This window comes from Oryzias latipes, chromosome 15, assembly GCF_002234675.1.
Source record: "Oryzias latipes chromosome 15, ASM223467v1".
NCBI lineage: Eukaryota > Metazoa > Chordata > Actinopteri > Beloniformes > Adrianichthyidae > Oryzias > Oryzias latipes.
In genome coordinates, this window is record NC_019873.2 from 12460587 (window position 1) to 12484577 (window position 23991).

At 42.8% G+C, this 23991-nt stretch overlaps 1 protein-coding gene across 1 annotated transcript; it reads right to left on the minus strand.

The window, feature by feature from the left end:
• Positions 1-255: 255 nt before the first annotated feature.
• On the minus strand, positions 256-22368 carry LOC101165913 (multimerin-2). Its single transcript, XM_011484210.3, has 10 exons — positions 22144-22368; positions 15542-15640; positions 14027-14133; positions 12994-13056; positions 6211-6581; positions 5929-6093; positions 5379-5843; positions 4954-5275; positions 1087-1575; positions 256-1018 (listed from the first exon to the last, which is right to left on the minus strand). The coding sequence occupies exons 1-10, from the start codon at positions 22347-22349 to the stop codon at positions 624-626; spliced, it is 2682 nt and encodes an 893-aa protein (XP_011482512.2). The 5' UTR covers positions 22350-22368; the 3' UTR covers positions 256-623.
• Positions 22369-23991: the final 1623 nt, after the last annotated feature.

The window sequence follows — 23991 nt, forward strand, 5'->3', positions numbered from 1 at the left end:
TGGTTTCATTGAAGCAGCTGAGCTTCATTCCTCCATGCTGGAACTCCTCTGAGATCTGCTGAGGTTTTTAAATACATTTTACAAACTACAAAGAACAGAATTCATCTGTCCTTTTATGACGCCTGTGCAGTTTTTTGTTGGTTTTCTGAAAAAATGAAAGCATTTCTTAGAAAGTTTGAAAGCAGCATTTCTATTTTATCAAAAGTCCATCTGTTTTTAATAAGAACCTTGTGATTTCAAACAGCGGTAAACACCAAAGAACACACAAGTCTTTATTATTAAAGTAAATAGAAATTATTGCCAAGAAACACTGAAAAACAAATATTTTAACAGTTTCGTCCGCTGGTTTGCCTCACAGGGATATTTCATTTTCACATCTATTCTTCAAATACTCAGTAAACTCTCTCGACTTTAAATGGTCTTCTATCCAGAACTGGATCGGTTCTGGTTCTGCTGACTCCATCCAGAAAATAAGGAGCTTCCTCTTATCTCCTGCTGAGTTTATGTCCAAGGTCTGGTGGGTTTTATTCATTCACCTCCTCATTTGCTCTTTAAGGTGCACAATGGAAGAACTGACCCCTACCATTATCTTCTGACCCCCGCCCCCATGCTCTGTAGTGCCTTCAGGTGGTTCGATTCAACAGCAGCCCAGCAAACACGTTGTCCTTTGACTCCACCCACTCCCCTTGTCTCAAGTCCAGCCACACCTCCTGCCCCTCCCTCAGTGAGAGCACACCCATTCCACTGACAGGCCCTGCCTCCATTCCCGATTGCCTTTGTAGAGACATCGGAGCTCCGCCCTCATTCTCCCCCGTCCTTAGATACACATGGGCGGGGCCTGGCCTCAGGTCCAGGGTGAGAAGGAACAGGTAAACCCCGCCTACTGGAGCTCTGAAGGTGCCGGTTTTAGAGTAAAACTGACCCCAATTCAGAGATGGTTGGAAGGCCATGAAGCCATTTGAGACTCTGCGAGGAGATGCAGCGATGAAGAGCAGAGAGCTGGAAAGGACAGGTGCACCTGAGAAGGAGAGGGGATGAAAGTGAGGAAGAGTCAAGGAAGAGCTTTTCTTTTTGCTACTAACTTACCTAACCCCTCCCTCCTGCTGCGGCCCTCTCCCCCTTTGCTGCCCCTTCTGCCCCCTCCTCTTCCTCCCTTCCTCTTCATCAGCTCCCATAGCTTATCAAGCTCAAGCGTGGCGTTGGCCTTTAGCAGCACGTCTGCGTTGATGAAGACGTTCTTGAACAGCCTCAGGTGTTCCTCTAGCCCCCTCTTCAGCCACATCAGCTCTGTACAAAATGTGGCTTCTGTGCCTGCGGGTGGTGCTCCCCCGTCACTGCTGCAGGTGTAGGATCGTTGCTCCAGCTTGACCAGCTGCTGCTGCAGCTTCTCCACCTTCTTCTCAAGCTTCCACAGGTCACTGCCGTCTCCAGCAAGCTGCCTTTCAGGGTGGAGGAGTAACTGCTGCTCCCGTGTTGGATCTACTCCACCTTTCCTCCGTGAGCCACCAGGCTGCCACTCTGCAAGGGGGTGGAAGGTGGAGGGCTGATCAGCTGATGGCACCTCCTCTTTGCCTCCTGCCAAGAGCAGCAGACAGAATTGTGTAGAGACGAAAAAGTGATTAATGCAAAAACATTAAGTGGTTGTGGGCTGTAATGGAGGTTAGATTGAGACACACACATGCATCAACCAGACTTTACCAGAATAAACATTCATACCTAAATCTTTTGGGAGATTCACATCCACATTTTTTCTTCACCTTATCTGTTTTGAGGACATTTACTTTGTGTTTAAGTTAAATTTTTCAGGAGGATTTTTTTTCTTTTTTTTTTCTGCTTTTCCTAAATTTAAGTTGTGGGGGCAAATGTCACTGTAAAAAAAGCCCAAACCTCCCTCTGCTACCGCCTTCAAGGAGACAACATGATGTTCCCAGAACAGCAGAGATAGAATCCCCGTACGCCCTTGGCAACGGCGGCCATGTCCCCTGGGTGCCGGTTTCCTGGGCCCGGCGGTGCTCTCTCCGCACGGGGAGGGGGTTCACATTACACCTGAGCCGGGGGTGTCCGTGTCCCTGGGGGGTGGGTTCTGGTCCTTGCCCCTGAGCGCTGGGCCCCGCCAAATTTCCAATTTCCAGGCTCGGCCTGGTCGGGCCATGTTTACAACACCCCTTGTGGGCCCCCTTTTTCCCCGGCGTGCTCTCCTCGGCCCCTGCCTTGCTCCTCCCTGGACCAACCGTGGGCTGGGTGGGTGCCTGGAGTGCGGGGCGGGTCTCCCTTGGGGGGTCCTGGCTCGTACCTGGGGTTGGGGCGGGGGGATGCCCAGAACTCCTGGGTGGTGATGGAGTGCTCGTCTGGGGCTATGGGCACCCTTCTCGGGTGGGGCCCTGCATTGGGCCCTCCCGGCGCGGCGGGGGGGCTGGTCTCCTGGTTGGGCTGGGGCGGCGCTCTCTTTCCCCACATGCCTCCCTGCTCTCTGGCTCTGGGGGCCTCGCGGCGGTCCTGCTGGCCCTGGCATGGGTGGCGGATGTGGTCGCCCGGGGGGCGGTTGTTCCCTGCCTGCTGCCGTGTGGCGTTGGGGGGTTCCGGCTGCCGCTGCGGCGGGGGTCTTGGTGTAGGGGTGGCTGGGCACTCCCCCTCCTTTTCACATTCCACCATCCATTTTAGAAGAACATAAACACTCACCTGAGCACAGGTGTTAGCTCACCTTTGCACTAATAGTTTGCATGATTGAATGAAAGAATTATTTAACACTTGTTGGTTTCAAGGCATAAGTATGCGTGTGTGAACACTATCTGTTTTGTGTACATGTTGACATGTGGACCTTTTTGCAGCTAGCAGTTGTGTTGATAACATTTGAGTGTGTGTGGACAGGCCCCGCCCTTTTTGTACTACATTTGAACCGTACCGTTATGATAAACAACCAGTAAACTTGCTGCTCTATGTTGCTTCATGGTCTTACCCCCCCTCCTATTATCACCCTCCTACCCCCCCTCTCTCTGACATCCCTCTCTTTTCTTCCCTTATTTCCTTTTCCGTCCGGTCCAACACCAAAGATTTTCAAACATGATTGAAGTTAATAAAGTTTGGCCTCAATTACAAAAGGGGTTTATTCAGACATACCTTTGGTTTGTCTGAAGATTAATAACCCCTGTTGTTAAAGTAAAATATGTCCAAAACAAGAGGCCCTCAGTTCTCATCTGCCTGCCCAGCTGTTGGACAGGAAAAAATAAATAAATAAATAAATAAAACAAAAGAGATAGAATCTTTCATTGATCTCCTGTGGGGTCCCCTCCTGGTTGGACATAAAGGTGTATGAGCATCTCTCCAGTAGGCCACACCTCCTCAGTTGCTCCTCCTCTCCATGTGGAGGAGCAACTGATCTACTTTGAGTTGCTCTTGAATGCCTGCGTGGCCTCTTTTCTCTAAAAAAAAGATAATTTCTGCTGGCGGTACAACTGATCCTTACTCCTCTCCAGCTCCCACAGTTCATGGTCAGAGAAGGGGGGGTCAGAATGAAGGTTACATATGTATATGTATCCCAGATGACTGTCAGACTGCCTCTGACAGTCAGGAGTCTAAGTTTCAGCAGATAGACTGATCCTTCTGTGGATCTCGCATTCAATCCTTCTTCATGAAGAACTAAAAATCTGTCCACTAAAGTTTTGAACAGCATCTGGGACGAAGGAGAACTTTGAAAAATTTCAAAAACTCTCAGGGATGAAAAAGCCCCAAAGGTTCACCTCCTTTTGGATGGGATTTTTAATAAAATTGTAAATGCAATGCCTAAAGTGATTCTGAAATGTTCCTTATGTTGTTTAAATTAAAAAGAATTTGGCTGTGTGAACATCGACTGATGCATTCATCGGTTAGATATTGTCGTTTTTGGGATCTCATTTTTGTCCACTAGATGGCATCAAGTGCTCTTTTTTAACCCATGTTTTAAGTTGACATAATAAATTTGTAATTTACCTATTTTGTCATTTTGTAATGCATATTTTTTAAATGAAAAAAATATTTAGTGACTGTATCTGCTGGATAGGGGCCCACTCCCACCAGCCAACCTGTACAGTGCTCAGGTCCATTTGACACCAAAATTGTTTTCTAGGCTGCCATCGTTGCAATTAAGGAAAATAGGAGGCTGGCCTGCAGAGATTGGGCAATGTGTTTTGATCTTGTGTAATCCTTGTGCTATCCTAGGCACTTTAACATTGGGAGTGGGGTCATCTAGACCCACAAGACAGTGTGCTAAACCTTTTCTCGTCAATGATATGTGATCTTCACTGGTGTCCATGGATTACATGAAATCCTCTTCACCTTTATCCACCTTTGTCATGGTAGGAATAACACGTCAATGTAAGGGTGGGGTCATCTGGACCCCATAGGATAGCACAAAGGTTAAACATGCTTTAGTTGTTTAAAACGGTTCTTTGTGAAACCACAGCATAAACCAAACTGCAAACAACACAATACTCTAAAGACAGACTGCAGTGGAAGATATGAAATACACTTTTCCAAAGACTTCTTTACATCCCCACAAGCCCATACTTTCCTTTATTGATAGAAGGTCTGGTTTTCTATGGACAACACTGTAGGGCTGGATAGAGAGAAGTCGGACTAGCAGAACAATGTTGATCGAGCACCAATCACACTGACTGACAGGAGTAAGGAATCCATTCAGTTTTCAGATTTGCTAAAAGACTAAAATAAATGTTGATTCGGAATCCAACTGTAATGAGCAACTGGTAGCAAAGATATGAACCTACAGGCTTTAGACTTTAACCTGTTTTCTATTCTACTGTCTTCACTCTCAGCTGAGTTTTTCACAACAGCTTGTACATGTGGACAGATGGAGCTTGTATGTACTGGCTGTATTTAGAAAAGTTAACTGGTGTTCCCTCTGATGACTCGTGAGTTTATCTGTAGTGAGGAGTTTAATCAGATCTGTAGGTCCCCCACCTGTCCCAAGTTCTTCATGGCTCCTCATCTCCTCCTGCAGGACCCTGAGCTCCTCCTTCAGGGCTGGGATGGAGTGGGCCTCCTGGTCCTGGAGGGGCCACTCCACAAACTCCAGGACCTCCTCCCCAAGCAGCAGCTGCATCACGTCATTGTGTCGGACTACATCGCCTTGAAGGGAGTAGAAAAAGTCCAGGAGGCCCGCGGTCCTGTTTTCCAGCTCCACATCGGCCTCTTGCAGAGCTGACAAAGAGCTGGCCAGCTGGGTCAGCCTCAGGTCCAAAGTGCTGCTTCTACTCTGCCCCAAGGCTAGCAGCTCCTTAACCTGCAGGGTAGGGGGAACAACAGCACCTTCTTAAATACATTGTGTTTGGTAGAAGATCTTTTTGTTTCTACATCTGTGCAGGCTGTACTTGACTCCATCCCACCTGCTGGAGGCCACGTTGTAGCGCCTCCACCGCTGGTTCCCAGTCGCTGGCTCCACCCCATTGCCCTACTCCTCCCTCACTTTGCTCATCTAAGGCAACTCTATTTTCATTGGCTAGTGCGGTCACGTTGGCCACGGCCCTCTCCAGGAAACCCACGTTAGCTTTCAGTTCCTTGCAGTCACAGTTTTTGGACAAGTTCTGCTTGTAGGAGAGTGAAAACAGATAGTCGACGTCCTTGTCTGTGCGATGCATATGCTCCTCAAGCAGCGTCAGGTTTCTCCCCAGCTCCTCCACCTGTCTCTGCACTGACACTTTTGACTCCTCCACCTCCAGGCCTGTTTCCATAAACAAAACCTGGCTCCTTCGGGCTGTCTGGTTGATGAGTCGCTCAAGGTCTTTCAGGTTCTCTGTCAGCTGCTCTACCCCACCAGAGGTCACCTCCATGTCGTCCAATAGCTTGTCAACCTGCACATGAACACACCTTCACATGACTTCCTCTCCTCAAACATATCTCACTGGAACTGAGAAATAAATTCTTGACGGGGCGTACCTTATTCGCATTGTTGAGCAACTTGTTGTCCAGTTGTGTGACGGCATCCCAGAGCACTGTAGTGTTAGACGGTAAAGAGGGAGGATCCTCTGGCTCATCCTCATGGATGCTGTCCTGATCTGGTTTCAGCTCTGCAAGCGTGGTGTTCATGGCCTGCAGGTTGACCTGGGTTCAGAAGTTTAGGAAATACATTAGACCCAGAAAGTTATTCAGGTACTTGAGCAGTTCTAGTTTCAACACAAAAAAGACAAACAGGATTCAGATGACTGGCAGACGGCTTACCAACAACATCTTGTGGTGCCGCTTGAGCTTCACATCCACATCTGTCTTGAAGCTGGTGAGGTTGTATTGAAGAATTGCATGTTGAGAGTGCAGCCTGTTCTCCATGTCAGTGCGATGTTCATCCATCTGCCTCTGAACCTCATAGATCTGCACAAACACGTCATTCAGCTTGGCATCCAGCCGCTCCTCCACTCCCTCGTCACTCTGAGGGCCCTCCAGAGGGTCCCCTGCACGACTGGCCCCAAACTGGCGTCTCTTCAGCTGGGCCACGTCATTGGTCAATTGCCCCACCTGCTGGCTCAGGTGCTCCAGACGAGACATGACCAGTGTCATAAAGTGAGGAATTGGGAGGGTGGCAGGGTCTTCCACACCTGAAACCAGAAAAAATGTAGCTGTAGCAGAACTACCTCAATAACACCCAAAACTCCAACATCTCAAACCCCAACACCAGCCTCTTATCCCAACACCAAAAACCCCAACATGTCAAACCCCAACATCAGCATGTTACCCCAATGCCAAAAAACACGAACATCTCAAAACTGAACAAAACCAAAAGGAACAAATGCAACACCAACAACCCTAAAATTTATAATCAACACCAACCCTAACATCAGCAGAGATGAGAAGCTAAGTCAAAAGATACATGATCCTAAAAACTAATCACTAAATGCTGAAGGCATCTGTGCATTGTTACATACCTGCCTTGAACACCAACCACGTAAGTGGCTTAAATTAGAGCATTGGATCAAAATCAGAGGTCGGCTAATATATTTTAAAGTTGTTAGTTTCTGTTGTGAAGTTGGTTCATTTTATATCAAAGTGAGTCGGGACAAGCTTAATTTCTTTAACAAGCTTCCTGGAGGTTAAATGGTAAAATGCATAAAGTCAAAGTTGTGTTCCAAAGCTGCCTTAACAGGGAGATGAAGGTGTTTTCTCTCATGTTCTCTCAGTGCATTCCCCCAGTTAAGGAGCTAATTTTAAGATTTTGATGACTGCAATGAGTAACACACATTATTTTTCTCCCCAGTACATTCCTAATCTCCTTCCCCAAGATGTGCACAATTGATCCTTGTTAGTTCTCCTCCAGTTGCAGTCTTTGGACAAGTACTGCTGGGAGTAGATGGAGTACAGATGGTCTTTTTGGCATAACAGGTGTGAAACCTCACCTGAACTCTGGTTTGGGCTAAACAAGATCAAAATAACCCATCTTAAAGGTTTATATGTACAACTTCCTCAAAAAAGCACATGGATCTTCCTTTCATCAAGATTCTTCTCACTTTTGGATTTGAGCATCAGCATCTTTGTCACATTAAAATGTTTAAATCCAAAAATCTAACTATGCTGGTGGGTTGAAAGGTTATTTTAATCTAGTTACTTGGATGAACAACATGCCTGGACTTGTGTTCTTTTTTCAGCAGCACAAGGGGTTTCTCACACCCCCGCAGCTCCCCAGGGGCCACAGCTTCCAGAATTAAACGGACCCAAGCTGGCACGCAATGCAGGAAACCAGACCACACCACAGAAGTGCAGCTCTGAAGATGGATCCAAAGCCAGTGTGCATTCAGCTTCTCTGGGATCAGCAGATCTTTTTTGGTTTTGTTATAGCCTAGACTGGAAGGATGCTGCTGGATGTTGAGTCAGCTTCCAAGCCCAGAAGATGCACAGAACATAACCCATTCCAGCAGAACTGAGTTAGATAGAGCCAAAATGGAAAGAACCTGACACTCACTGTGAGGTCATCTTTCTTTTTTTTTCAAATTTCTTTTTTATTGAAAAAGCACAGGATAAATTGTACATTGTTTTGACGGGTTACAATGTTCATGCTTTCTCAGGTTTTTTTTGGAAAAATAAAAAAAACAAATAATAATCAATAAAAAAGGAACATGTGAGGGAGCAGGGACTTTTGAAACATAAATGATATGACATGATTTCAGATAAAGTCTGATCTTACAGGCTTAACATATTCTGTCCATATAGATCAAGTAGCGTAAAAAACATCCAGCCTTATTTGTAATGAGAGTGATATTCTTTCCATTATATAAATCCGTTGTTCCACATCAATCCAGTCCTCTGTCGTTGGTTGTTCAGGTTTAAGCCATTTTCTGGTTATTGCTTTCTTACTGGCTGCCAGCAGAATGTAAAGCAGTTTCTTATTTTTGTTGTCTAGGCCATCAATTTTACTCAAATACAGACTTTCAAAGGACAAGGGGAAAACAATAGAAAATACATTTAGCAGATGTGAGGTCATCTTTCAGTAAGACACATGCATTCAAGATATTGAAAGGAATTTCTGATGGATTTTTTTTTAACTTATAACCACTCTTCTACCAAATCCTACAAATGTGCACAGAGCAGGTTTTGTTGTCACTGAGCGCAGTAATGGTCTGATGATCTACAGCAACCTAAATAGCTGGGAATCTCAGGAGCTTCAGAAACTTCCTGCTTTGAAGTCAACTCAAAAACATCTGTCTGCTGACATTTACTGTCATAAAATACAGGATGAGTTGGGCTCAGAGGCAGATGACATCAATATTAGCTGGTCTGAGTACAGTTTATAACAAACATCCAAACGTATCAGACTTACTGTACTCAATAGCTTTTCACTATAAGATGGCAGTTTTAGGTCTGAACAGTCCCACACTAGGAGCAGGAAGGGCACCTGGGAGGTTACAGCTCCTCAGGAGGTAACAAGTTCACAGACCCATGACCCTAAGCATCGTGGGAAACGGGGAAGCTGGAATATGGGAAGCAGGAAGTGAGGTGGTGATGTCACACAGAAGCTGATCAGGTGACACGAGTGCAGGCAGTACATTATGGTCGCCTCACCCCCACCCCCCAAACCATACACATCCTTCTAAGGAAATCCTCTCTTTCTACGGATGTGTGTGTTTGTCCAGTGGTTTACATGTTTCATGTGTGTCTGCAGTCTGTTCTGTTCAAAGATCAATAACAAGTTCTAATACAATATTCAAATGGAAAAAGTACTGCAAACTAATGAATTTGATTCTCATACAGTAAACGCACACACTGGGCCAAGATGTCAATTATTAATTTGGGGGATCTTTTTTCTAGAAAATTGCAAAAGCAAAACAGGTGTGTGGAGTGAAATGTCATGTTTTTATTTAACACAACATGCAGCACCAATAACTTATGTAAGTGTAAATTTATGTAATATCAGCTTTTTGTGACATTTCTATTGCATATGAAGTGTCTATTCTGCCGGTAGCCTTTGTGACAGCTTTGACAGCATTCATGTTTTCATCATTTAGAAATGTTGCAGTAACACAGTAACACCCAGCATGTGTAACATTAATCAGGTTGTTAGATCTATAGCAAATGTAACAATATCAGTTACATTAACATGTCTTTTCTGTATCTAAATAAAAAAGATTCTTGTTTTCTGTAACCTCTGTAATTTAGTTACAACTGAAGTCTAACTTTTATAACCCATTTTTCCGGGATATGGACACCGCCATTTGGAGCTAGACAAGGTCAGTAAGCAGTGATTGGTACAAGTTGGTCTGAATCAGTGTTTCTATGGCAACTACTGTCTCCAATCAGGAGTGACCTTGTTTACAGTCCACACCCCTTCCACTGAAAGCGAGCTCAGGAGAATCTGTCAATTAAATGTTTTGATCATTTTAGGTGAGGGCCACTGGGCACCACATGCTGTTATTGTGGCATCTGATTGGCCAATTTATAACATAAATAACTTGCAATAAAGGAATAATATTGTGAAAAAGAGTTAGGATTAGCAAGAACATATTAAAAAGGTACCAGGGCAAAAATGGTTATTCTGATAAATAGAATGACTGAATAATAGTTGTTTGTTTCTCTACAGAAGTCTATGGGATTTGGCTTTTCTGAGACACCAAGTACTTCCTGTTTGGAATCCCAGTCAGGTTGGAGTCACTCAGTACTGGTCTCTTATACAGTCAAGGGATGAGAGTTTAGTCACCCAAATCAGGATTTAGGATGGAAATAGACCCTCCCCAAAAACACACTCTTTTGTTTATTTGTTCAATTCACCCACCAGGGGCCAGACGTTCTGTTATAGTGTTCTAGAAATATCCCATGTTTTCATTTTTGCAGGTTATAAATACTGGTGTGGGGAGTGGTTGTATGTTGGAGCCAAACAAGAAGGTGGAAAGGAAGTAACAAGAATGGCTGCAGTCCTTTGGAGCTAAACATTATGAGTTGACCCTATTTAGCACAGATGACATGAAACTAACACAGGAGTCTGTCTTTTCAATTACCAGACTCTGTTTTCTTATAACAGTTTAGGATTAAACTGTTGTTTGTGAATCCATTACGTGAACATTTACTTCAACCTGCAGGAAGCTGCCAACAGAAAAAAAGTGTGCTTTACACGTTTGTGTTCACAATTTCAAAGAAGAGAAATATATAAAATTTTCATTTTTTAATTCATTTTCAAGATCAAAAAGGTAGGTACTGCACCTGCCAAACATGAGTTCAATTATGTATGTCATTTTGTCCACAAACCCTCCTCCCTGAATAGCATGGAGTCTTTTGGAGTTATGTTTCCTTAAAAACATGTTTTGAAAAAATGGTAACCCTTGTGCTATCCTAGGCACTTTAACATTGGGAGTTGGGTCATTTAGACCCACTAGACAGTGCTCTGAACCTTTTGTCTTCAATGATTTGTGATCTTCACTGGTGTCCATGGATTACATGAAATCTTTCCACCTTTATCCACCTTTGTCATGGTAGGGAGAACACGTTAAAGTAAGGTTGGGGTCATCTAAGATGGCACAAGGGGTAATTACAGTCCCATTGGCTGTCACACACCTCAGTGTGTGAAATGTGTACTCAGCAGTTGACCCATCCTCTGGGGAAGTGGTGAGCTGCAGCCAGCCACAATCAGGAACCATTTGGTAGCTCAACCTACCAATCCAAACCCTTAATGCTAAGTGCTGGACACTTAGCTTTAAGGGGAGGGAGGTATTGGGTCTCATTTTTGGTCTTTGGTATGACTCCGCCGTGAATTTAAACTCACAACCTTCCACTCTCAGGGTAGACACTCTACCACACACGTGACGCACGTTTAAGAATCTGCGAAATGCGGGTTCTTGAACACATATTTAGCCAATGGTGTTCAAACTGAACACCATTTTTCTACTGTTCCCCAGTGCATGTCTGCCACCTGCAGTTGGGAGAGGCTTAAATGTCAAAGCGGTGCAAATCTGGTGAATGATGGTCCAGGCTTTTTCTTTCATAGCTCTATTCCGATATATGAAAGATTTGGTGTCATAGAATTGCAGCCGGGCAAATACAACAAATATTAATTTCTCCTCCATGATCAATTTTCAAACGGTTGGCACTTCTCTGAATGAAAAGGAATGCCATCCATAAGTCACTACCAAATCCAAGTCCCTGATTAGTCCCTGATTTAACTTACAACGCACTTTCAGTGGCCATGCACTTTGTGTGTACAGCCCGAAAATGTTCGTAGAAACCTGCGTGAACCTTGGAGCTTTGAACGTGGAAGCCTGAGATGAGCATTTTCTAGCATTTACATAGACTTGTCACTGGAAGCGATCGCTTGAACATGGGTTGCCAAGGGTGTAAACGTAGCTTTCTACCTAGGTGCAAATTCTTACTGCAGGATAGGTAGCTCAGATCCAGCTCTGCTAATCTTCCATATCGAGGTGTCCTTGGGTAAGACACTGAACCCAACCTTTTGTTGTTATCTTCTTAGTGCCTTGCAAAGTCGCTCTTTTGCCAAGAAGGCAGCAAAGCCCAAAAGACAAGAGGGTGAAAAAACACCCTATAAGTAGACCTGACCTTTCTTGCGATAATCCCTCCATTGCCGGTTGTACAGAGACACCCTCATATGTTGAGAGAATGAGTCACTGTATGTTTACAGGATGTAGGGGGGGGGGGGGGGGGGGGGGGTTTAGAAATAAGGTTCTATGGTAGCAACCCTCCCAATCCCTTCTTCAAGGTTGAGAAGATGCTGGACCTTAAACTTCCACGCTTTGTTAAATGGGCAGAGTGAGTCAGATCTGACCAATGATGCTGCCCCCCCCCCCCCCCCCCCCCCCCCCCCCCCGTTATTGTAATGGAAACAAGAAGCAACTTCATCAGAGGTACAGAGGTAAGTAATTACACAAATCATGTCTGGAAAAGTTCAGCAGACAATCTAAGCCAGCAGAAGAAAAGCTATTGTTCATTTGGACAATCTGCAGGTCTGTGACAAAAAAAATGTAGAATATCAAATCTCAATCTCTCATTTCTCTGACCTCTCCTCAAATTAGGAGGCCGTCTGAATAGTAATAGTGGACTCAAATATGACCTCTTTCCAGTTCTCCACATAAAACATTTCCAGAAAAGTCTGACCACTTCACAAAGCTGTTGGACATGCAAAATGAAGGACGCAATACTGCAGCACAACCATTTCCTGTTAATAAATTTAATGAGGCACAATTATCTGACACATTAAGTTTTCTTCTTTACTGACTTCAATTTAGACTGAATCAGTTTGGATGAGGAATGAAACCCCACAAGAAGTCCAAATGACTTGACAAAGCTCTCGAATACATCCTCCGAGTCATGTGTCACGACATCAATCTCTTGATCTTCATCTGAACTATAACCTGTAACACTTGCTGCCTTTGGCCCTTGTCTCTGTGGTTTTTGAATCAAAGCAGATATTTTCCCCAAACGTGGGTTCTGCCACTCTTTATGTAACCTAAATCTCCACCAGTCATCAGATGGTTCTGAGGTGCTGTTCTTCCATGTGTATTTGTTAGATTAGATTACCTGCAGGATGGATCTCGGTTCTTTGGGGTTCAGATAATCCAGAGTTCAAATGAGGGTTTTCAACTGCCAGAAAAAAACAACACATTGACAGACTGTGAACTTTCATTTCAAATTAAATCAAGAACAAAATGTCACTTTGATGTGAGATCAAAGCCAAAGGTTATGCAATTTATAGTTTATGCTACTTGTAAAAAATACATTTTACACACAGGTTTGTACATGTATCTCTGAATATATATGGTAATATATGTACTGTAATATTGTGTGTTTTTTGTTTTTAATGTTAAAGCGCTTCGAGCTGAGAAGCGTTTTTTTATAAATAAAGTTTGATTTGATATATTTTATAAACATAGCATAACCTATGAATGCAGCATTATTTATAAATAAATAAGGTAATCACATTTATGTTCATAGGACGATTTATCTTTAACGTAATCCAAAAAAATCCGATGGCCAGAATGAAGCCTCAAGTTGGGCTAAAGCATTGACCAGGGTTTGCTCCACCCACTTCAACCACATGTCAAAAAGGTTGATCGAGTGGGACAAAATAAAATGAGAGTTTTGCTAAATTCAGTCATGGGCCAACTCACTTTCCAATCAAAAAACATAACATTAAAATAATAATAATTTGAGCTCCAACAAAATCATAAACAGTTTGGTTTCAATCTTAGATATGCACCTTAAAAATAAACTTGAATAAAACAGCTAAACTCCATCAAGTTTGGCCATTTAATGTTGAAATACTTGAGTGTAACTTGATTGCCCCCGTTGATAACCTGGTGAATGACCTTCACTCCAATTACATACGTTTTTAAACCACCATCAAGCACGAAGTGTTTTCCCCTTGGATTTTACTGGACTGTCAGTGAACTCGTCCTATCATTGGAATGTAGGAGGTGTGAGCATGAAGAAGGTGGGTGGTTTGGGACAACAGTGTATTTTTGACATAAAAAAGGAGGAAGCAAAGGGAGGTGCAATACTAATCAGCCCTCAGAGCTGGAGGAGAGGGTGAAAGATCAAGCAGCTGACCCACCTGTGATGCTGCAGTTCTCTCCCTTAAATCCTGGACAGCAGTGCCACCTCAGTGCGCTGACCGTTCTCCGCTTTTGCCGGTGGATCTGCTGCTTCCCTAGCCTGTCCCTGCACACACATGCACACACACCAATAAAAGAAAACACACGTGTAAACACCTGAACCCGGCGGCAGGAGCTCTCTACTCTAACTTTTTTTCAGGTATTGTATCACTCCTTTCTTCTTTTTTTAGCTCTTTTTTGAAATTGAAAATTTAATTTTTTTCCAGAGCTCTGAATTCTCTAGACCTGAGGTTCACCTGGGAATCAGAAGGTCAGAGCTGTCAACTGATGGTGTTTGCTCAGGTGCAGGCTGACCTGACTCTGGATCTGCTGTCAGAACTAATCTGCATCAAGCTGTCCTTCTTCACCCGGAGACGACCCCCAACCGCATTGATCCACTGATGGTTTCTGTTATTAGACGGATCCTTGAGCAAGAGGAAAGCAGCTTTGGCTTTCTCATTAGAACATCTGCTGCTCTGGACTCTCAAATAAAGCATTCACATCTACCTTGTTTGGGAGGTTGATGAAGGTCAAGTCCTTTTTTTCAGAAAAAACCGTACCTGACTTCCAGGACCTGAGCGTTTCCCTGAGGTCCACTTCACTCATCACGAACATCACAAACTGTCTTTTCCTTATTTTTCCCTCTTCAACCTTATTTTAAAAATAAAATTCAGGAATAACAAAGCCTTTTTGAAGGCTCTAGAAACAGATGTGAAGAGTGGAACCAGCTTGACACTAAAAGTAAACTGTCCTTTCATTGATGTTTTCCGACACATACTAGTGTTTGAATGATGGGATGGCAATGTTGCTTTCCTTAGAGTTTAAACGGCTTGAATTGCAGGTCATTAGATGTCCTGCTTTACCAGAATGCAGTAATGCTTTTAAAAGACAATGAACAAAGATTAGCTGATCCTTCCTGAAACCTTTGGACCACCCCCCAGAAAACTCCATCAAGGGAAAACCGACAATGTCAGCACCATATTTTAACATTTGACTAGAGCATCATAAGAATATCAGTTGTATATCTGCAAATGGAAATAATTATCAGCTGACATTTCATCGTTTTCACATTTTAGCAGAAACTGTGTCTTTACTTCCTAAATGCTCATGATGCAATCTCCCCCATCCAATCAGGGCGTATATTTGACTCTGCCTCAGCAGGAAGCTCCACCTCCAGAATTATTATGTTAAATTTAAAAAAACAATTCGGACTAAGCCAAAGCAAGACTAAACTCCTAGTCCTATTGGATGTGTGGTAATTTAATTACAAGTCATAAATTGAACATTGTTTATCATATAAACCTGTCTGCAGTTCCTATGGTAACAACTGGCATAAGATTTGATTTTCTGTTCCCATTTTTTTATCTAGTGTTCAGTAAAGCTTTTTTTTAGCTAATGCAGAATGTAAAACTCACAGGGGTGATAGAAGTTGTAGATATGCAAGCTGGAAATTCCCAGAGAGAGCAGGTACTCACATGAGCTGCTGACAGCCTTTAGATGAACACAGAGACCTGACGCATTTCTCTGTTCCACCAACCTCCACCACGCGCTCGTGGACAAATGCACACCAGTTCCTACGAACACAGGCAGAAACACACACAAAGTGAGGTCAGAGGTGTTCAGGGTGGCTCAGCTGTCCTGTAAATGATTTTATTATTAGGAGTGTCTTTAAAACGTTTTGTGAGATTTTAGGTCATATTATAGTACAGGGTTGGACAGCACTGGTCAGTATTGTAAATGACCCAGGCTCTCTAAACACTTGCAGTTCCAGACTCTCAAATGAAGCTTTCATGTAATTATTTTGTTTAAAAAAAAAAAAAAGTTTGATGAAGGTCTTTTTCTGTGGGAAAATCCCCACTGACCTGCCGGATCCGAACCTTCTCATGAGGTCCACTTTGCTCCTCAGAAACATCACCAGCTTCATCTTTTTTGTTTTTTCTCCCTGAGCTCTCTAAAAACAGTAGATGGTTCAGGGAGGACAAAGAAGGTTTGTAAGAATCCAGAAACAGATTTAAAGAAGGGAACCATCTCACAACCTTACAACCATCCAACAGCCAGAGTCAGACTCTTTCTTTGTTAGGCCAGAACAGTTACCTTAGTTCATGCTTCTATTTTAGCTTGCTTACTAAAATGCTCTTTTCTTTGTTTTCCTGTCCATTAACAAACTCCGAACTCAGCTGCTCCTGATCGGGAGGAGAGCTCACATTACTCCAGTCCTGAGGGCTTTGTGTCGGCTGCCTGTGGGCTTCAGAATTCATTTTAGGATTTGTTTTTAATCTCTTGATGCTTTCAGCCCTTCCTATCTTTCAGATTATTTTTTAATCCTACAGACTCTCCAGAACCCTCAGGTGGTGATGATTTTAATGACTCTTCCATATCATTTCATTTCATTCTACAATTAATTTTTTCATTGGTTTTATGCAGTTTCTTTATTTTGTATGAATGTGTTGACATCTTATTGGACTTCAGTTTGTGTGAGGCAGTTTGCGTTGTGAATGTTTACATTACAGTTTTTCTCAGTCGCTTTAGTACAATTCTCAGATCAGAATGAAATTCCCGAAACTATTTGTTCAATCTTCACATCATGATGTCACTTGTGCACATCACATAAGCAGTTTCTCACTTCTTTGAACAAGTTGCAATTGCTTTGGTACATCCATGCAAATGATTATGTACAATTCTCTGCTCTTTGATACATTATCAATTGTTTATGTCATGTTGATCAAAATGTATTATATAGTTCACTGTGCAATAGTCTTACTCCTCAAAACACCTAGTCATTAGTTCATCGTATAAGTCATTAACTGCAAAATGGTTGACCAAGTTGTCATAATGTGACAAACATATTTCGCTGCATTGCAAGAGAGGATATTCGCTGTGATGTGGATGAGAATTTGTGGCCTAACATACAGGAACGACAAGAGGTGTAGGAAGACCACACCAATTCCTACAGCACTGCCTGTACTGTTGGACAGAATATTGTCCTATCTTTTTTTTCCCTTTGTGTTACTGTTTGCAGTGGGTTTTTTCTATGTTGGTATGACATGGTCTGTCAACAAATTACAATATGAACAATAAAAGTGTAAATGTGAATCTTGTCCAGTCTCTTGCAACGAAACAAAAAAAGTGTAACTTACATTTTACAATAATTGCCATCCAAACTTTAGCCATAGTTTACATCAGAACCTCCCTCTAAAGTACACAGTTATATTGACAACATGACTAAGTAATTTGACTGCCTTGTTCGTAGACAATGACACAAGGACTTGACATTCTGATGGCACTGACATGTTCAATGACATAAAGACTTAGTTTTGAGAGATGAACTAAAGATTTTGAGCAAGTTACAGGCTTTTGTAAGAAATCCATAGTGTTTTGCTGTTTGTACAAATTGTTTTGAGAAATGCACGCACGTATTTGCAAACTTCAATTCTGATCTGAGAATTGTTCTAAAGCGACTGAGAAAAACTGTAAAATATTATATTGATAAAAAGCTGATTGATTAACAGAAGCTGGAAATCACAACAGATTAATGAGAAACATTTCACGTGAGACAGACTTTCTTTTAAAAAATACATCGCTATTATGGCAAATTGCAGCTTTTTTTTTTTTGCAATTCAAAAACTTTCTCGACATCCATGATGCATTTTCTCTAAACCGTCTTTTCATCAGTGAAATGTTGGATGTGAAATATATCATTTAAAGTGGAATAAGCAGACGTTTTGGCAACATTCAGTTTCTGCAATGCAGCCCCTTGTGTTGTGTTCACTGTGCTACGTGTAGTTTGTGTGTCGTTTATCAGAGCACTTCCTGTCGGTTCAGTTTGTTGATCTTTACCCATAATTACACAACCACCCGCCCTCCCCTCTTGAGTGACTTCACATTCTTGTGAGTTATTTGGAGTTCGGGGTGGTGGGGGTTTGAGAGTCATCAGATGTTCTGCTGACTATGAAATAAGTTACGGGCGCTCTTCTGTTCTGAAAAGAGAAGGAATAAAGTAAGTTCTTTCTTGATGGGCTGCAGATCTGCTCAGATGAAGACCCCCATCAAACCTTGGCGTGCGGCTTCAGCACCACAACCCTCCATCAATGAGTTGAAAATGTGATGCAGAGCAGCACAAGAAAACTTCTGAATCAGACAAAGACTCATCTTCTGTCTTGATGGATCTTCCTGGATTGCCTTAAATCTCCAGAAGTCTACATAATTTTTATCATTTTGTATCCTAAAAGGAAAAATGTCTAATTTGAAATCAGGAACCAGGTGAAGTCAGGAGGAGTCTAGAAACCTCAGGGAAAGGTACGAAGTTTCAGCACAGACCAGGAAGAGCAATGATGAAGATAAAGTAGAGGGACAGATGATTGGAAGTTATTGTCTGGACTCCAAATAAAACAGTTGCTTCCCGTTTCATCATTTCCTGCACAGTCAGCACTGCCCTCCTTCAGAGGAAGTTACGTCCACTTCCAGAAATTTCCTGAAGCCCTTCCTGAGGTCACAGCAGAAACCCCTGAAATGAACTTCACCAACAATTTTAAGGTTTTGCTTGTGTAAAAATGTTCAAATAAAACATTTTTATAGAGATTAAAAGAAACATAACCTTGAAATATCTTCAGAGGTTCAGGAATTTCTTTCAATCAAATAATAATAATATTCTGTCAATAAAGTGATCTGATCAGTCACAATAGCTCTGCTCTTAGGTTGAAGTTTCCTCTGCATCGTGTTTCTCACCCTGTTTGTCAGAACTGAAAGCAGCTGCTGCAAACCACAGATAAACGTTGACTGGAGGAGATCAAAAGTCCTGGATCTCCTCTGGTGTTCAGTTGTAGGTTCTTGACTTCAGGTATGTCTACCTGAAGACCAGGCTTAGTGAACTTCTGTCATGTTTGCTAATCTGCTGAACGACTTTGTATCACGGAGGTTTAGAGGAAGGTTGTTGGAAACATAAACTGCGAACAAGAACATCCCAACACCAGCCTTCAGTTTCAGGGGTCATGTCAGACGAAGCTCTGGGCATCTAGTGCTCTGAGCACTAGGATCTTCCTCAAAAAATTATGGTTCCTCTTTTTCAAAACAATGTTCTTATTGTAGTGGCACAAATATTACTTTATAGTTCTCCTTCACCTCAGAGAAACTGCAGATGAACAAAGAAGGAACCACAGATTTTCTGATGATGAAGACGTGTTCAGGGATCATCTCCTCCTCCTCCTCTCAGACTTTATATTTGTTTCTGTTTGTTCAGATTTATCCAAGAATCCTTTCTGGGATTACTGGGTGGAACTTCCCAAAGCGGTCAACAACCTAAAATTCCCAGCATGCATTTGGGAGGTCCTGTTTGGATTAGATTTGGTTTTGACTTAGTTTTCGGTTAAAGGAGATTGAGGCCTTTGATCCTCCTGTGTCAGATGTCCTCTTCACTTCAAAGCTGTTCATTCTTCATTTTTCAGCTTATTTGAATTTGTTTCCGTTTTTTTTTTTTTTTTGGTTTATTTCTGTTACTTTTTGTGATTGTTTAATTGTTCACTGCTATACTTTCTAATGTTTTTTTTCTGAATCTGATGAAAAATCATACTTTCCAATCTTCCTGTCCCCGGTGTGTTTTTCAGTGTTTCAATCTCCTTCTTGCCTTCATCTATGAAAATGATTGTCTATGCCAGAAACTTCCTCTTTGGTCCTTTGAATCTTTCGATTTTGTTTTGTAATTTTCTTCAACACAAACTAATTTTAAGCTCGTACAAACAAAAACTGGGAACATCTCATTTACAACAGCTTTGTTGTGGTTGATTTTACAGTAAACCTAAGAGGCAACTCTTACCCTAAAATACTTTTTCTTTTTTTCAGTTTTACACAAAATTGTATTCTGTTAGCTATACAAAAACAGTACAGTTACCATTGTCAATAAAGGACTGAGCTAAGACTGAAAGGTGGGCATGAGGGATATTTCAATGGTCCTTTGCTATAGTGACAAAACCTCTAATCATTTGGCTTGCAGTGCCTATACAATGCCAAAGGGACGAAGTATTTTTGGGGCACTGATTGTTTAAATGAGAAGGAAATTTAGTTTTGACACATGAGTCAATTGTTTTGGGAGAGATATGAGCTTTTGCTGGCGAACTATGGTGTTGTGCTGAACCATCCACATTATTTTGGCAAAAGCACCAAGAGTGTTGAGAACGTCCGGTCTGCTTCAAGAAATGAGCCAAAGCAATTGAGAAGGATCTTTGCCATTTTTGTGGCACTGACTCTTTACAAGGGAAAGGAATTTAGCTTTGAAGCATGAGTCAACAGTTTTGGAAGATATATTAGAGTTTGCAAGTGAGCTATAGTGTTGTGCTGAACTGTAAGACTGTTTTGCCAAATGATCTTAGAATTTTCAGAATGTAATTTCTGTTTCAAGAAATGAGCCAAACCAATGGAGAAAAACTGTTATATAGTCTTCCTTCACAAGGGGAGCAAACAGGCTAAATACAGACACTTCCTTCCTTGGCACCAATGTTCCTTATGTGCTTCAGTTTTGCTGTCAGACCTTTCAGTTCTGGATCCTGAAAACCTCTCCCTCTCCGAAGCGCACAGCATCTTCTTATTGTAAATGTTTAAATTCTGTTTCTCCTGGTGGAGACAAATGCACCCAGGACAGAACTAACGACTGAAGCAGACCAAACTGCTGAAAAGAATCGTGCGCCTCCAACATCTGCTCATTTGTGGACATTATTGCCCGAAACAAGTTCTGACTAGGACAGGAAAACAGCTGGTAACTACCTAGTCAGATGTAAATGCATTTGTCATTAAGTAAAACCGAATCAGGATTCAGGTTTCGGAATTCGGGATTCTTTTATTGTCATTTCACCACAGGGGATAAAACGAAATTTGTGTCTCTGGTCCCAGGCCAGCCGTTTACAGTGAAATTAAGACAGGAAGTAAGAGACATATCTATATGATATATTATGATTCCCATTGAGTATTGCACAGAAGAGAATATATCACAGTATTGCAGAGTCCTATGATTACGCACTTTGAGATTGTCCGTGACGGGGGTTACAATGATCTTCCAGACTTCAGCAGTCTATCTGCTACTGGGAAGAAGCTGTTTTTCAGTCTAGTGGTCCTGCTCTTTATACTCCACAGCCTCCTGCCTGCGGGGAGCAGGGAGAACAGATCCTGCTGCTCTACTGTCTTCAGAGAGAATCCACCTGCATAGCAACCCTCCACCACAAAAGAAAAGGTCTGCCTTTGGATCTGCCCCCACAGCTGAGTTCCTCTGATAACCTGAATGTTGTTATCTCCGGGTTCTCGTCCTCCAGAGCTTTAGTGTGACTGCTGGATGAACTCATCATTCACTGAAGACCCCCACCACCACTACAGGCTTAACACCCGTGGAAGAACAAACGCGTCCTCTTGTTTCATCAGTTCTCAATCATAATTACCTCCAAGGCATGAATCCCCCCCCCCCAGAAATAACTCCCACGCTTGAAAAGTTCTTTCCCTTGCTTTCCTTTATGACACAAAGAGCTGACAAAGGACAGCTTGTTCCCAGGGATTTCCATCAGTCTGCAGCAGTTCAAGGAGCTAAAGAACAAAAAACATCACCTGCACAGAAAGGTGCCCCCCCCCCCCAACTTATTGAAAGAAAACCACTTCAAAAGAACAGCAAACAGAAACTAAGGCATTTGTCTGCAAGCGATCAGCTGATCTTATCAGAGCCTGAAGCTGCAGGATGACAGAAGAACCGGGACAATGTTCAACTCCACTTTTCAGCCACATGCTCCTCATTTCAATGATATCAGAAAAAGCTGTTTTGGATCCTGATGAGTTTATGTTGTTGTGATGCGTTTGTGTCACAACAACAACATAAAAAGCTCCAACAGAAGATAGATAGATAGATAGATAGATAGATAGATAGATAGATAGATAGATAGATAGATAGATAGATAGATAGATAGATAGATAGATAGATAGATAGATAGATAGATAGATAGATAGATAGATAGATAGATAGATAGATAGATAGATAGATAGATAGATATGTTGATTGGTTAATTGAATTAGCTAATTTTCTAGCCTGTAGAGTGAACAGAACACTCACCCTCTCTGAATCACGTGGTTCCCCTTCTCCTCCACTAAGTGGATGTCCCTCCTGTGTGGGTTTGGGGGCTTTTGACCCCCATCTCCCCCTCCTCCAAAGTGCTCCTCGTCCTCCTCCCCCTCCACCTCGGGGTCCCGTGCCCTTACTTCACATCGAGCGCTCACCAGTAGTGCCAGAAGTAGCAGCAGCATCCCTTCTGCAGCCATGTCTGCTTTGAGTGGAACCCCCCTAGACCCTGCAGCTTTTAAGGAGGAGGCTGAGAAAGAAGGGACAGGCTCCGCCCCCATTCTCTCAACCCTATGCAGGAGTGCAGCTCTCAGTTTTCTGTCTGGTGCTACAGTTTGTGTTCCTTCTCCATGCCTTTGTGTCTCTGTTGATTTTTCATTGTTATTTGTCTCTGTAGCAGTAGCGGTTTTAGGCACGGGCCATACGGGCGATCGCCCGGGGCGGAAAAATGACGGAGGGGCGGCGCCAGCGGCTCAGCTCTTGTAAAATACTTTATGCATCACTATTGGTTTACTTATATCACAGAGTTTGTAACAGCCTGAAACCTGGCGGCGCCCCCGCCCCGCAGCTGCGCTCCCTGCTGTCTTTGAGAAGTAGACGCAAATGTGTGTGAGAAGGAGAAGGGAGGGGGCGCGGGGTGAAGAAGGAGAAGGGAGGGGGCGCGGGGTGAAGGGTGCAGGCTGAGGTGAGCACGGAGCACAAAACGCATGCGCAAACCTGGCTGGATCTTCTTCCAGGGGGGCAACGGTCGCGGGCCGCGGCTCAGTGCTTGATGAAAAAATAAAAATAAAAATTGCGCCGCCATGTAGCGAATTAGCGCCCCTGGGTGCAGCTGCACGCGCTCCTGCTGGAAATGTTTGACGAACGGGAGGGGGGGGGGCTGCGGGTATAAAAAAAGTATAAAAAAATCATGCTTTTTTGGTTATTTCAAATAAAAAATGGGAAAACAAAAAAAAATTCTTCACTTAGATGACAGTTGGTTTAGTCGACAGACTTGATACCTATGTCAGGACATTTATGCTAAATGCAAAAACATCTGAAATATGGAGAAAAAAGGTCAAAGCTGGTGCCCAATTTAGAAAGAAAAGAGAAGAAGAGGAGAAAAGAGACAAAGAAAAGGGTATTATCACATAGCTAGATGCACGTTTTCTAAATTCGAATGCTACCTGCCCTACAACAACAACAACGTTGCAGAGGAAAAATCTCTTGTTTGGTCTATCATGACCAAAACTGAAGGAGGCCCAAATATTGCAAATAACGTCATTTTTAAGATATTTATTCTTAAATGTTTGCTCTGCCTTAACTTGTAACATTAGTTATGATTCGTGTGTCTGTCTGCTCTGCTGTAACACAAAGTTTTTGTTGTGTTTTATTGTTGTATATTAGTTCATAATGTTAAATAAGCTGTGATGGTAGCATGCTGCTGCTGCTGCTGCTGCTGCTGCTGCTGCTGCTGCTGCTGCTGCTGCTGCTGCTGCTGCTGCTGCTGCTGCTGCTGCTGCTGCTGCTGCTGCTGCTGCTGCTGCTGCTGCTGCTGCTGCTGCTGCTGCTGCTGCTGCTGCTGCTGTTAGCTTTTCAAAACTCCAGTTGATCAAGTCATACCTGAGATCACCAATGTCTCAGGAGCAACTCACTAACCTGCTGTTGTTAGTATCAATCATTCAGGGGGGGAGCAGATTTCATATGATGACGTTATTGACAAGCTTGCATCAGGAAGGCCACAAAGGTTAGGTTTTAGTTAGTGTTTTCTCTTCTTAGTGCTGCAGTTACATTTATTCTAGTGTATTATTAGTGTGATTTGTAGTTTATAATATTTATTTCAGATTGTTTGTGTTTATTAAA